At 47.9% G+C, this 15824-nt stretch overlaps 1 protein-coding gene across 3 annotated transcripts in view; it reads left to right on the top strand.

Annotated features, from left to right (window-relative positions):
* The first annotated feature begins 4277 nt into the window (after positions 1-4277).
* Positions 4278-15824, top strand: part of CACNA1E (calcium voltage-gated channel subunit alpha1 E) — a 310524-nt gene continuing 298977 nt past the window's right edge. For all 3 annotated transcript variants that reach the window (XM_047077294.1, XM_047077295.1, XM_047077296.1), the window contains exon 1: positions 4278-4543. In XM_047077294.1, coding sequence (XP_046933250.1) covers positions 4278-4543 — 266 coding nt within the window. The remainder of the gene's footprint in view (positions 4544-15824) is intronic.

Here is a 15824-nt window from a genome sequence, read left to right on the forward strand (position 1 = left end):
GGACTGCCAAGTACCTGAGCTCACAGTGATGTGCTCACAAGTGACCAGTAGATGGTGCTCTAACAACAGGGAAATATGGCCTCTGTTCCTCATGGGCTGGAAAGCGATTTTAGGAAACCGGTTTCCAATCAGTTATGACCAAATGCTGATTTTCTGCATTTCCATATGTGGGTCTTTAAGACAGTGGAAAGAGGGACACTGTAAGGAGAATTCCCACCAAGTTCCCTTATGAAGAGCATCATGGCAATGACCTGTTTTTTTCTAAGGATCCTCCTGGATCTTGAGGGCAATAGATGTGTTTAGTTTAGCATCTTACCAGCATGGTCCCAGGAACGTGTGGCCACTGATCAAATCCAAATTGAGGATGGCAAGCATAGAATTCCCATGGGCTTAGTGTGAGTGTAGAGTTTCTTCTCTTGACAGTGAAAAATTTGGAATTACACTCTTACCATCCACAAGAGATTAGACTGGGTGTTAGAAAGAGCCATAAAGTGCAAGTCAGAAGATCTGTTAGAAGCCCAGGGAAAATTACTTAATGTTTCTGAAACTGCTAATTTGTCCACCAAATCAGGGTCATAATACATGGGTTAGCGGGCTGATCTCAGAGATTTGTTGTGAGGTTTCTGTAAGCTGAAAACTATTAAACACACATAAAATGTAATTCGGCCATTAAAATTCTAGCCCTCTGGGGGCTGGAAGAATGGGGGCATTAGAGAGTCACAGATCTCAAAGGTCTGAAGAGCTGTGACTATAGGGTGGGGGATGGTACATGTGGTGAAATATGAGTGTATGCCTCCCTCTCAGCATTACTGCCCTCGGACCAAGTCCATTACCAAAGATTTTATACCGTCATGCTTGCCTCTTTCCTCTTGGGCTGCACCCTCCAGGAATTCCCCATTTATAACCTTGCTACAGAGGAGCTCATACTCACTGGCATAGTCTACATTATCCCCAACACATGTGCTTGTGACTGCTGTCTCAGAATGCAAGGAAGGCAGGCCTCAATTCCACTGGGGCTACACATCTCCAAGTCTAATATCCTGTCTTGGGGATCCTAGGTCTCTAAAGAATTACAGCAGCCACAGAGAACACAGAACATTGTAGAGAGAGGAAGCAGAATTAGTACTGCCTCTCTGCTGAGTGGGTGACATTGAAGACCCAAGTCTGGGTGTTCCAGATCTTCCAGGAACCTCTTCCAGGAGGTAAAGGTCAGAGAACCCTGCTTCCTCTGAGCGTTAACAAATGGGCACACCACCCTGAAGCCTGCTAAGGCCCAGACACAGAGGACAGGGGTGAAGTCGTACTCTGAGAATGAGGTCTTTCAGGCACTCTGGTCGGTAAGGTTATAGAATCTAATTTAATCCAGGAAGAGGACACGTTTTTGGGGGTCATCATTTATTTTGTTCATTATTATGTCCTCAGTGCCAACAGTGTCTGGTGCTCAAAAATATTTATCAGATGATTGATTTGAATGAATTTTGTACTATGGATTATGGTTCTGCCTGAAAGCACGGGTTTGCTCACTTCTGAAAGCCCTTTCTAATCTACACAGTTTGCAGGGTTACTGAGACGACCACTTGTGACCATTGTGAGTGACGAACAGGGACCTCATGGTTCATAGCAACATCTTCCCTTTTACTTCTGACTAGGTATCTGACTGAAAAGGACCCTCCAATTAAGGTAGGTAGAATGACAGAGTAAGGCAGTAATGTGAAATCAAAATAATAATTAGAGCTGACACACCTTGTGTAGTAATTTGGCCTGAAACAGGCTACCCTGAATCAAAAGGTCAACATGCCATCCCAAAGGCAGCAGTGACATCGTTCCTTTGGGTTTCCAGTACCCAGAGAATTTCCCTTCACACATGTTCTCATATGTTCTCACACAGTAGACCTTGCGTCAGTACTCATGTGGCCTTGCCCACAGACACATACACATAGGAACACACATGCCTCTCACTCAGATGTCCCTTCCCTTCCCCTCAGTTAATCTCACACACAGGGACACACTGCCTTTCAGACACATGAAGCTGCATTCACCCAACCTCTTGGCCTTGGTCAGACTCTGTTTCTTTCCTCAGCCATCCGCCCCTTCCTTTTCTCTAACATTGCTCATGTGGGGAGGATTTGGATAGAGTTGTGTGTTGAGGCAGAGATTGGAAAAAAGCAGAGGCAAGTGTGTTCCAGCTACTGGAGACATGGGAGGGGGCGGCTGGTACCTGTGTTCCGTTCAAACCACTGAGTCACCTGTGGACAAGGGCGTGGTTGCTAAACCCTCTTTCTCAGGGCCTTGGAGTCCACCTTTCCCACTTAACGCAGCTCAGATACTAATTGGTTTTTTCTTCATTAACAGGGTGGGTTTGAGGAAGTCAGTGGAGCGGACTTACGAGTAAAAGGGGTGGGTGGGAGGATCTCCTGATAAGACTTTGAGAAGGGTAGTGTTAGCCCCAAACTACCATCGCCGGCCCCAGTATCTGGGCCACTCTTCCAGAAATGGATGCGCAGGGCTCCTCCGGAGCTGAACCCAAGAAGCCGCCCCAGATCGCATTTGCCTAGGGAGGGCAGAAGCTCCCGCGGGGAGCTGGCACCAACAGCAGGGTGCGGAGCCCCCAGTGGTCCCAGCGTGCCTCACGGGGCCTGCGGGTTGCTAAGTGGGGAGACAGGGAGAGGGTGCTGCCTTCTCCGCGGAAATCCCTGGGCAGCGTTCCTTGGAGACTGGGAGGTGTGGAGAAGCAGCGACCGGGCCCCGGAGCGCGGCGCGCACGGCGCAAAGGCTTCGACTACCCGCCTGGGCGGGCACTGCGCGGGGCACAGCACCGGCCGGCGCCTCGGCGGGGACGGAAGGCGCGAGTGCGTGCGCGCGTGCGTGTGCGCCCCCGCCGGGCCTGGGCTCGGCTCTCTTGCGGGGACCGTGCCGCGCCGCCAGCTGCGCCTGCCTCTCTCCTCTGGCGTTACTTGCGGGAGAGGCGACTCTTGCTGGACCTCTGCGGAGGTGGCCCGCTACCTTCTGGCTAAATAAATCTATGAGCCAAACCAACCTCACTTCCCAGGCCCCTGCAGCTGCGGTCTGCCGGGGTCCTTCCGGCTCCATCCCCGCCCCTCCTGTCCTCACCGGCCCCGCCCCCGCCTCTCCAGGCGCTCCAACGCGCGCCTCGCTGCGCCTCTGCGCTCCGCTCGCCCCCCCTCCCACCCCCAACTCCTCGCCTTCTCCTTTCCTTCCCCACCTCTCCTCTGCTTCCCGGAGTGGGGCTGTCGGTGGCAGAAGACGCCGAGCCGTTCGGCAGGAAGTTCGGTCCTTGGACAACTCCCGTGCCAGGCCACGGCTAGGCTCGCCTGCAACCTGTTCCTCCCTCGCCCAAGTGCTCGCCGCCCGCCCGCTCCCGCCCTCGCCCCGGCGCAGCCGCGGATCGCTGTTGCATGCTGATCCGGGGAGGCGGCGGCGACGGCGGCGGCGGCGAGCGCTCCGGCAGGATGCTGGCACTCGGGCTCCGCTGCTCTCCGGAGGCTGCTCAACTTCTATCCCAAGCGCAGGAGCTTTGAAGTCGTTTGTCCCTCTCCGGTTGGATTGACTTCTTCTTTTGATATTTTGGGCGTTGCGGTTTGCGCAGGAACCTCAGTATCGCTCCCCCCTCCCTCTCTGTCAACCTTTGGATGCGTCTGTGCTGGCAGATTTAAAGACCCAAGTCTTGGCTGTGGAATTTCTTAGATGGACTTGCCGGGGCTGGCGTTATAAAGCATGTCACCATAACCCCGTCCTTGTCTTTTTTTTTTTTTTTTAAGTTCTTTTGTTTTCATTTTTCCCTTCCTCCCCAACCCCCACCCCCAATAAATCACCAAACTGTTACCTAGCGGGCCGGTGCCTGCCTCGCTTCCAGAACTAGGTGGTGCGTCTGCCAGAAGAGGAGCTATGTTTGAAGAGCAGCCTACTCCACCCCTCTCTTCTTCAGTCCCCGAATGCCACCACACACTGGCATTTTGAAAAAAAAAATTGCCTCCAGAAACTGAGCACCCCCAAGCCCTCCCCCCGTTTTTTTTTTTTTTTTTTTTCCTCCTTGAGGAATGGAGCTTCGCAGAGGTTGCATTTAGATTCAACAGTTCAGAGCAGCGGGGCTGCTGCTGCCGCCGCCTCTCTCAAGAGCTCGCGAGGCTCCCCGGAGGCGGTGGTCCCCGTGCTCCTCTGGATGCGGCTCTGAGTCTCCGTGTCTCTCTGCTTGTTGCTGTGTGCGGGTGTCCGGCCGCGATCACCTTTGTGTGTCTTCTGTCTGTTTAAACTTCAGGATGGCTCGCTTCGGGGAGGCGGTGGTCGGCAGGCCGGGGTCGGGCGATGGAGACTCGGACCAGAGCAGGAACCGGCAAGGAACCCCGGTGCCGGCCTCGGGGCCAGCGGCCGCCTACAAGCAGTCGAAAGCGCAGAGGGCGCGGACTATGGCTTTGTACAACCCCATTCCCGTCCGGCAGAACTGTTTCACCGTCAACAGATCCCTGTTCATCTTCGGAGAAGATAATATTGTCAGGAAATACGCCAAGAAGCTCATCGATTGGCCATATCCTTTCTTGCCCACCATAACTCCCCTCTCTCCCTTTGCATTTCTTCTGGTAAGGGGGGAAATCTAGCATGGAATTTATCCCCCATCCCCTTCCTGGTGCCAATTTGCCCCTTTGCTGGAGTGCACTCTACTTCGGTGCACCTGAGGGGCAAGCTTGGTGTCTGTAGAGACCAGTGTGGGCACTAGTGCTTTTCAAGGTAAGACTTGGTTTTTGATTTTTCCTATGTGGAAATCTCTGGTGTCCCTGGGTGCATGGTGTTGCTGTGTCTGCCCCTTTCTGGGCTGGGCTTTGTCTGATTTTCAGGCCCCCTCAGGCCCTTCACATAGAATGGATTGCCCCAAATCTCAGGGTTTTCTTTCATACTCACTCCCCTTTCCTCCCTCAAAGACACCCCCTCTGTCTGCATCCCCACCCTCTGGAAAGACACCTGCACTGTCTGCTTGTGGGGAAGTCAAGGCTCCCTGAGGGGATTTATCAGTTCAGAGGCTTCAAGAGTCTGGGCCAAAACCCTGTAGACAAATAGACAAATGGACAAATAAAACAGCCATTTGGCTGGGGATTCAGCTAACTCTGGGGACTGAGTTTAAGTTCCACTGAGAGTGGAGTGAATGAATGTGTCAGCAGAGGCAATCTCTAATGATACAGCCCAGACAGCTCAGAGTGGAGTTTTCTTTTCAGCCAAAGAACAGCTCATCGGAGTCCATCCTTTTCTTAGTCCTGGGTTGGGTACTCCTGCCTCTGAATGTTTGACTCAGCTGAGTGCCCTCCTTGTGCCCAAGATTCAGGTTGATCTGCTGAGCTTGAATTCATCAGCTGTGCCCAGAGATGTGCAAGCCGTCTGTCTCTCCCTACCTCCAAAGGAACTGCTCTCCACAAAGAGCTGGTGGGGGTGTCTCTGATGGTGGCAGTTTCAGGGTGAACAGGCATAGAAGGAGCTTCTTTGCAGGTTTAATCAAGTGCACCAAATACAGGCTGCTGATTAGGCATCTCACCGCCTTGTTCTTCACTAAGAATTTGGGCACCTGGCAAGGTCTTTAGGAATTGGGGTTGGTGGGGAGGGTGCTTAGTAGGAAGCAAGCCAGTGGCATGGCTTTAAATAGGGGAGTAGGTTTGGAGACATGGGACTTTGATGCTTGTGGAAAGAAATTTCTTGGGAAGGATGTACCTGCAGAGGAGGCCCCTAGTCGTCTTCTCTAGCCTCCTCTCTCCCCACCCCCACCCTCCAGGTGTGCAGCAGTGAGACAGCTGGAGCTGCATTGGGTCTCTAGTATCAGTGAGGCACGTGGCTCGCTTCCTCCAGGGCCTGGGCATCTCCCTACTACCCCCACCCCAGTCTCTGGCCTTCCCCTCCTTCTTCCCTAGTTCTCTGCCTCAGCAGCACTGCGATTGGCTGGCGCATGGTGCTTCTAGGCAGCACCCCTCATTAGAAACGAAGGAGCATCTCGAAGCAGATATTCTTCCTGCTGCTGCTCAAATCCTCCCACAACCACCCCTGGCTGGGCTTCCTCTCTCCTCCTCTCTGTGCTCCCCTCCTCCTCCCACCCCCACAGAGTGCTTCGGGGCCATTCCGTGCTGAGTTAAACGTATCTAGGGGTGGGGATACTGGGGAGGAGGAAGGGTCCTGTCCCTGCAGTCCCGCCTGCCCGGTGCGCAGCACAAAGCGGACAGATCTCATTGTGTTGCGTGCTGCGGCAGCAAACACTCCTCTAGTCAGGTTTCTACGGATTCCTCCCGCGGGGCTCCGTTCCCCTGTCCGCCTCTACTGTTCTCTAAAATTCCCCACACTCCAGGTGCTGCTTTACTGTGCCCCTCTCTTAGGGTCGTGTTTACCGAGGCGCCCTTCGGTTTCCTGGCGGTAGACAAAGCCGCCCATCCACCCCGCGGGTGGCAAAGGGTGCCAGCAGCCATCGTTGGCACCTAGGACAGCGCCACCGAAACTCCCCAGGCGTGCGCGCGGCAGTGGGATCAGCCCGGTTCAGCACCTCGGGCACTTCCGGCTGGGCCCAGACTGGGGGTGGGGGGGGCGGGGGTTGGGAAATGAAGCACGGGGTCCATACTACGCGGTTGGCGCTTTTCACGTTTGCTCTTCCGCTGCAAAGACACCGCCTTTCTGCCAGGCGTTGCGAGCGCAAGGTGCGACAGTGGTTTTTACTCCGCCCTTTCCTTGTCTTTGGCCAGGATGGACCAAAGAGAGTCAAAGGAGAGAATGGGGAGTTGATTTCAGCATCGTACTCTGCCTTGGCCCAGAGCCTGGTCCCAGTGGCCTCTTCTATCCCCATAGCTGGAAGTTTCTCAGTGGTTCTTCAGCGTGTAGGCTGTTGTAACAGTGTTCAGAGAACATCTGCTAAGGTGTGTAGAGGAGCCTGGTTGGAAAATTTAAAATACACCATGTTTGCTTTTTTTCCCCCTCCTGGCTGTACAGCGAGACTGTCTAATATATATTCCCTCTGGTGGTGACCGTGTGGAAACATTGCGCTTCTTTGGGTTCTGCGTTTTCTCCAGTACTGCATCTGAGATGCTAGTCTCGCTTTCCTTCCTACCTGGACACCCAGCTTCCTGAAATCGCTCCCTTTTTCTTACTGGGTGGCACTGTGAGCCGTGGTTAACCAGTAAAACTTTGGAGCCAGGCTGTCTGCATTCAAATTCCCCGTTCCTTCACCAGCTCTGTGACCTTGAAAAGTTACTTCATTACTTCGTGACTCAGTTTCCTTATCTGTAAAATGAGGGTGCTAATAATGAGTTACTGGGAGAACTAAATGAGGTAGTAAAAGTCCAGTTTGTAGAACATTGCCTAATTACCCAGTAAACACCAGCTGTTATTTTAATGGGGTCCTTCAGAAATTTCAGCATCCCTGAAGAGAGGGGTCTCAGTTCTAAATGAAGCGTGCCTTCTAGATTTTGCTTCTCAAAAAGAGCAAAGAGCCAACAACCAAATCATCTGGGGGCCTGTTCCTGTTAAAAATTCAGGACCTTGAGCCCCACCTCAGATTTACTGAATCAGAATCTGCATTTTAATAAAACCCCCAGGTGGTTAGTACGCACATTAAAGTCTGGGAAGTACTTCTTTACTGTTTGTAAGGGCCAGATCTTTGGAAAAAAGAAAGATTGTTCAGAAAATGTGTTAAGATCTCCTGCTTTGAACTGACATAGGAACATGTAACATGCTTGAGGACTTTGATTATTTGTGCACTATGTCTCTGAGACTTACACATCTTTTATGGGCTGCAGAAAGTCACCGTGGGTCTAGGAGGGAAGGAACACTTCTGTGTGCTGTGTTAGCCTCTCTTCATGCTGCCTATTACTTGTCTTTAACAAATTGGCCTGAAAAGATCAGTTAAGTGAAAGGAATTATTTAATTTCTACTTGTAGCATTCTCTGGCTTGCGTGGGTGGGTGGGGTAATCTTTTCCAGTTATTTAATAGGGGAAGTCTAGTTCTTATGGAAAGAAATGCCCACAATAACCCTGATTTGGCATGAAAGATGGTGGTAAGTTACAGCCCACTCTGAATGTGTTTCATTTTTCTTGGAAGCTACATCTGCATAGGGAGATAATTTTATTTTCTTATGGCACTCTTTTCTGCAGTGGAGACCGTAACCTTTTTGAAAATGCTAATCTGATTTAAAATGTGATATTACATTCTATATGATTCTTCCATTTATTTCTTGCTCATCTAATAGATGTAACAAAAGGATTTTCTTTTCCTCACGGAATTGGCTGCTCCGAGCGTCATCCCACATTCACTGCCATATGCTAACCAGCTCTAACCCTTCCATTCCCAGACCCAGTTATTCTATGGACACATACAATGTCTCCCTCATGGTTTGTGAGATGCCCCACACTTGTTCGTACTTTTTTAGGTCAGAGGATGAGAGGAGGAAATATATCTGACTTGGGGACTCTGTGCCATTGACGGGCAGTGGGAGATTTCCTCCCCACTGATGATGTGGGTCATCTCAGCAGGGGAACACATGTTTCATGCAGAAATGTACAGGGCCTAAAGTAGGAAGATCAAATGTGTTTGCAGCCGCTGAGATGTTGAAGCTCGTTATAATGAACTTGTACATATTCATCCATGATTTCTTGTTGCAGAGAATTTCATTGTGGTCTCAAAAGACTCTGGCTCTGGGTCAGAGGTTATGTGCTTTATTATGGTAAATTTCCCATTGAAAAATGTGCATTTATTTTGGAGGATTTTGGTGAGGATTACTAAAAGCTTTAGTGTCCACATCTCCCATTTTGACATAAACTTTTCTGCTGTTCTGGTTGTCTATAAATATACAGCACCTTGCAGGATAGTAGACTGTAATCTTGGCAAGAATTTCAGGTTTGATGTAACGCTAATGGATCATGAGTCAGAGTGCCTTGATTAGGGCAGAGGGTGGCAGCTAACAAGGACAGAGTCTGTAATTATATCCTATGATCACATAATGCAGAAGGGTTTCGCATCTTCTGTGTACCTGGGCACAGATGCAGACAGTGAAGCAGACAGTGACTGTCACTTGCCCTGCGGCTGCTAGAGAAAGGTCTTCATTTCCTCTGGAAACCAGGCTATGCCTTGTCGTGGGGACCAGTTGCCATTGGGATGCAGCCTGGAAAGCGAGCTGGAGCGAAGGAGTTTGACAGAAATGAAATGACGGGAGGCTGGAGATGAAAATATCTTGGACGCGATAGTTTTGTCTGTTGGCTTGCGTGTCACCATGTCTCCTCTTCCCTCCACTTGCTTTCCCTGTAACAGGCGGGATGCACACTATGAATTAAAGGAGGAGGAGGGAAATAATGAGCACAGGTCTTTTTTATCTTCTGAAAGATTCAGACTTTGGAGTTTATTAGCTCCATCCAGAATTGCTGATCTCTTTTTAGCTGCTGCTGTATAAAATGTAGGGTTCCCCCCCCAATCTCTGCAGCTTCCCCCCTCTTCATAGGAACATCTGGTTTCCTCCTATCTTCATGTTCTTAGTTAAAATAAAACAGAGTCAAGATTCGCTAAGCTGTCAGAACTCCTGCAAACCCTTGACTCCTTGGTTTCCACCAGCAGCCCAGCAGCCTCCCTTTTGTCGTTCGCAAGGCTGCACAGGAAGCTGCGGGTCTCCAAAAGCCCAGCCATGCAAGCCAGCTATCAGAGGCCACTCTATTTCTCACTGACCACACAGACAGGAAAGAGGGAACCTGGACGTGACTGTAATGAATACCCTTTTATTCAAAGAGAGAGACTTTCTCTTTCTGCTGTCTTCTGTCCCTTTTCCATCTTTCTGTATTTCTCCCTCACTCATTTTTAGGTTCAGCCTTTGTGAATAATTCATTATATGTGTGGGTTTTCTCTAGGATTTTCAGAAAAGGAAGGTTATTTGTCTACTTGGATACAAGCAAGGTCTCTTGCCGAGGACCGGCTTCACAGATGGACTTTTTCGTCTACATCCTCTGTTTTTTGCAGTGGGACTAGGACACAAAGAAAGGTAGTGGGGGAGCTGGCTGGGGAGGAGGGTAGAGCTCTTTTTTAACATGCTTTTTCTTGCTGCTTTTATAATGACTGCCTCCTACCCAGTCCTGTTACATTTGGGTGCCCCATAAATATGCAGCTACTCCCCTCCTCTATTCAGAGAAATGGTTAACTAGGAGATATTTATGTCCCCCAAGTACTTGTCACTCTGAACGCTCTTGTCATCCCAGGTCTTACGCTAATAAATGCTAAACCATAGAGCTCAGGAGGCTTCTGTAATTGTTTCTTTTCAAATTTGAGTGGGACTTCACATAGGAATTTGGAAGGGTGAGCAGGTACTGAAATTAATGTGTACCACTCCCCATCCGCTCTGTCATCTGCACCGCTATGTGGCTTTTAAAGCAGTCCCTTTTGGGGGTGCCTGGGTGGCTCAGTCCATTGAGCATCTGATTCAGCTCAGGTCATGATGTCACAGTTCATGAGTTCAAGCCCCACATTGGGCTCTGTGCTGACAGATCAGAACCTGGAACCTGCTTCAGATTCTGTGTCTCCCTCTCTGCCCCTCCCCTGCTTGTACTCTGTCTCTCAAAAATAAATAAACATTAAAAAAATCTGAAAAAGGGGTGCCTGGGTGGCTCAGTCGGTTAAGCGTCTGACTTTGGCTCATGTCACGATCTCACAGTTCATGAGTTCGAGCCCCATGCCAGGCTCTGTGCTAATAGCTCAGAGCCTGGTGCCTGCTTCAGATTCTGTGTCTCCCTCTCTCTCTCTCTGCCTCTCCCCCACTCTCTCTCTCTCACTCTCTCTCTCTCCCCCCCCCTCAAAAAATAAATAAACATCAAAAAAAATTTTTTTAAGCAGTTCCTGTTGAGGAGGGATAGAAATGCCAGTGACGTGTGGCAACACTTCCCCTCCCAAGCATTCTGGACCTGCACAGAGAGGACTTGTGTATGGGCTCACTAGCTCATTTCCAGCATCACTCTTACTTAAGGGCAGAAAGTACAGCACCGAGTTTTTAGGCTCCTCCAACCTGATGGTCTCTTATGTGTCAGTCCTACTTTCGGGGGATGGCTGTGGTTACTTTTGCTCACTGAATAACCCAGGTATGTTTACTTAATCTTCCATTCCCTGTATCTTTGGCCAGTCTTTGGCTATAAACTCTAATGAGCCCCCCATATCACTGTTTCTGGAAAGCAAGGAGCAGCCAGGAGGTGTGTACTTAAGAAGGAAAAATGGGCCAGATTAAGGAGAATGGCACTGAATGACTAAAACGTGTCAGTTATCCACGATACTTCCCACCCTGCCCCTGGCAGAGCAGTGGGTACTTCTTAAGAGTGCCTTTTTTTTTAATTGCATGTTGAGTTCCAAATTTGTAGGACTAGGCAGTTCCACTCTTAGTCCTTTAGAATATTAAAAAAAAAAAAAAAAGGTTCTTTTTTAAAGTGGTAGTTCATCCCTGACGCAGATGGGCAGGGCTTGGGAATGTGACTCCAGGCTAGGCTCCAGCTACAGGCTCCTACGGTCCAGCCAGTGCAGGGCTTCAGGGAGAGGCTGTGCATGGCACCTGTGCCAAGTGTGGTCTTTTTGCCTGTGGGTGGTTGATTTGAATTGCTGTTGCAACTCTGCATAATTTTGAGCCTACATTTTTTTTTTCTTTTGCTGCATTTGTTCATGCTGCATTTGTGGTGCCTGTGTTCTCCCCATCCCTGGAGAATTTGGAAAGCCTGTGTCAGATGTATGCCTTAGCTTTCTAAAGGCTTCTGTCAGTAGAGCCGGGAGTGGGGTGTCTATATAGCTGTCCCCTTTAAAGAAGGGATGAAGAGGATGTGGCTGATTGGTGGGTAACAGATTAGAGGGGAAAGGAAGAAATTCTCTACTCAATGTCAAGAACTGAGGCTTGTAGTAATTAGATTCTGGTGCAATTTCTGTGGCTGAGATGCCAGACACTGTGTGTGCCTTGTGGACCCAGAGAAGAGGCTCTGAAAACCAATGCAGGGAGGGAGATTAGTTTTCATAAGCCTTTCTCAACCTTCAACTTAGTGTAGGTTTGAAGTGTTTCAAACTTTCTGTGCCTCTTTCTCAATTTCCACACCATTGTCTCATGGGGCTGGTCAGAGTCAAAAAGCATGAAATGGATTTTCAACAGTCACTCACCAGCGTCCTGGCAATTTCCAGCTGTGTGTTGTTGGGAACTATTTTGCTACTATTCTGTCAGAGACTGTTCCTTCCAGCAGGTGACTTCCATCAGCATCAAGGCTAATTCCTCATCTTGTTTCTTTGTGTCGAAGTCATACATATGCACTGCCCATTTTATCTACGTCACTGGTTCTCTAGCTTAGTGGCACTCAGAATCTACTGAAGGCATCATAAAATACAGATTTCTGGGCCCTATGGCCAGAGTTTCAGATTCACTTATAAGGTGAAGTAGGTCCTGGGAATATGCATTTGTCACAAGTCCCCAGTTCACACTGATGCTGCTGACCGTACTTTGAGAACTGCTGTTTGACACGGTTTCATTATCTGCCCTGCATTGCCTTTAGAGAAGGCCAGTTTTATAAATCACTGAGGAGAGTCTTCGTCCCAAATTTCTCTCTCATATTCCAGCCTGAAGCCTTGCTGCTACCTTTAGGTTCAGATAGTGACGCTTCAGGACTTCTCTGTCAAAATACAGATGATCTTGGGAGCAGTGATATAGTAGCTAATACATGGCATTAACACCTTATAAGTGAAGGCAGGCTCTTCTGAGAACTGACACTGGACATTCCCCCTTTAATTTCAGCATCTAATGCAAGACTGGCTCATGTTGAGCATTTGGTAAAATTATGTTGGATGAATTAATTAATTGGTTACTCTTGGTTAACAACAAACATCAATGTGCCCAGTGTTGCAAACATTATGTGCCTAGTGTTGCAGTGACCTGGACCTGTAGGAACAGGTGTGGCCCTAGTGTGGGGAGAGGAGGTTGCTAGGAGGTAGTGAGGGCACAGGATGGCTGGTGTAATTCCCAATTACAATGGGAATTTGGAGGTTGGAAAGACGAACTTCAGCTACCTCACGATCTTGGTATCAACCACTTCAGTTTCCATGTTACCCAATAATGACTGTGAAAAAGCTACACAGTATTTGTTATCTGGCATTTTATTATATAGAGCTCTTTATTAATGGGTACAGAGGTCTGTAGTATAATAACAATTGAGATTTGTTCCAGTGGCCCCCAGGCGCCACAAAATGCCATAGTGCTTTTTGGATTTTACCAATGAAGCATTCGTTACATTGTGATCAGCTTGGTTTGAATGGTGTGTGCACTTTGTTGTGTTCAGAGATTTTGCAAATTATAATCCATTTTGATTATTTAAAGTAGCTCTTTATCACTTTTTTTGTTAAATTGACCAAAGTATCCTTCTCTAGCTACACCAGATAACAGAGGAATCCCTGCATTGTTCTAGAAATCAGTCCTTTCAGCTCTATAAATACTCTAGGACCTGGAGATGAATCCTGGTACAATTGTCATATTGTCAGGTGGTGATTAGAACAAAAGTCCTAATTTTTGAAATGGATTGATAGTTCAGCAAGATTTGGATTCACTGGGCAAGTTCTCCAGCTGGTAAACTGGTATTCCATCCGACTGGGTGTGCTTGTTTCTATAGGCTGTCTTTGAAAATGAGCCATCAAGATTTCTGAGAGAGCTTCCAATGGGCATCTCCAGAAGAGGTTGACAGATTCTCTTCTTTCTTCCTACCCCGACTTGACTGAATTATCCAACTTTAGTGCCTTGGGTTATTTCCATGTCCTTTTATACTCATCTCATCTCTTTTCTCCTTGAACAAGGTCAGGGGATGTTTGACTCGAAATTGCTCAGTTGCAGGGTGATGGTCTTTAGATGCTCAGGTTATAGAACCTTAGAGTCAGGAATGACCTGAGTCTTTTTGGACTCAGTTGGATGATTCTGCCAAGTTGCAATTCTCAGTTGCAATTCTGCCAACTGCCAAGTCCCTCAAGTACAGCATTTATTTGCTTTCTGTACTGGGGTCACAACTTTGAAATCTGATTGGTGCTATGCACCCCTCTTTCCTGAAAGAAATACACATACTATTTGCATTCAGTTTCAGGGGGTTCATGGATCACAGCTTAAAAATGCTGAGTATGTTAAAAAATTCCCACATTCTGGGATGTTGGGATGCTGGACCATCAGGAATAGTGACTTCCGGGGCGCCTGGGTGGCGCAGTCGGTTAAGCATCCGACTTCAGCCAGGTCACGATCTCGCGGTCCGTGAGTTCGAGCCCCGCATCTGGCTCTGGGCTGATGGCTCAGAGCCTGGAGCCTGTTTCCGATTCTGTGTCTCCCTCTCTCTCTGCCCCTCCCCCGTTCATGCTCTGTCTCTCTCTGTCCCAAAAATAAATAAACGTTGAAAAAAAAATTAAAAAAAAAAAAAAAAGGAATAGTGACTTCCAAACTATCATCATATTCTTTAGATTCAAGTGTGACAGGAACTCCATGTGAAGGATCTACAGAGATATGTTTGCACTAGTGAATCAGCTGTACTGCCACGGTCAAACGCAAGCGTTCTCACCAAAGAGCGTTAAGTCAATACAGGAATCACTGTAATAGTTGGCCACCAAGCTTCTAGTGATGAGATGCTCTTCTGTCACTGAGGTGTAGGACGTTGAAATATTCTTCCTTATAGCTTCCACCTACTTATTTTGTTTCCTGTTTCTATTCTGTAAAGCAATACAAACCCAGTCTACTTCTCGTTCACTTAATGGTCCTATGGTGCTGTAGACTACGACTTTCTGTGATAATGGATATGTTTTTATCTGTGCTTCTACAGTAGCAGTAGCCACATGTGGCTCTTGAGCACTTGACGTGTGGCTATTATGTTTGAGTACTAAATTTTCAATTGCATTTAACTTTAATTTAAATTAAATAGCTATCTATGGCTAGTGCTACAGTATATGACAGCAGAGGTAGAGAGAATAGATAGATAATGAGTCAGAAAGCCTAAGTTCCTATCTGGGTTCTGTCATTTGTTTGCTTTGTATCGGGCAAGATTTCCCTACCTTGGTGTGCAGGGCTCTACTCTACACATTGTGGCAATGTGCCTGAACCACCATAATCACCTTCTTTTCAACTGTTCCAGTGGGCTGCTAACGTCTCATGGCACCAGCCTCCCCCAGGCCTCCATGCCTGTGCACTTACTGCTTGCAGTGCCTGAAACGTCTTTCTCCCCCCTTGACTTCCTGGCTTTAAGACTATACTCAGTCACTTCCTACATGAAGCCTTCCTTGATTTCTCTTGGCAGAGTAAGACCAACTCCCTCCTCTGGGCTCCCATATGGCACCCGGTTTATTGCTTTATTGTAACAGTTACCACAAAGCTTTAGTACTGGTTTATTAAAATCCCTGGAAAGAACATTGTTTATTAGTATTTAAATTACTAGAACACAGAGCATTGCTTATTAACATTGACATGTAATACATTTGTTTAAATTAAAATTTTTAGTTGTTTTGTTTTAGAAATGGCATTGTGCTTCTGACTTGATTTGATGTCGCAATCAGCTATAAACCCTGGATCTTTTATATGAATTGATGACAGAGTTAGTTTTCTCTCACTCTTTTCTCAATTTAATTTTTGAGTCTAAATTCAGGACTCCATGTTTATTTCAAGTACATTTTATCTCCTTTTGGTGCAACAGCTCTTCCTGTAGAGATTCTTTGTAAGTGGGGACAGGGAATTAACATTCATTGAGTATCCACCAAATTTGAGACTCTCTGCATTTATACAAAACAGCAATCCAGTGAGAGAAATATTATTTATATTTTAACTATAGAAGATTAAGTC

This window comes from Lynx rufus, unplaced genomic scaffold (genome assembly GCF_022079265.1).
Source record: "Lynx rufus isolate CCGP_SWC_20201006 ecotype Redwood Valley unplaced genomic scaffold, mLynRuf1.p SCAF_15, whole genome shotgun sequence".
NCBI lineage: Eukaryota > Metazoa > Chordata > Mammalia > Carnivora > Felidae > Lynx > Lynx rufus.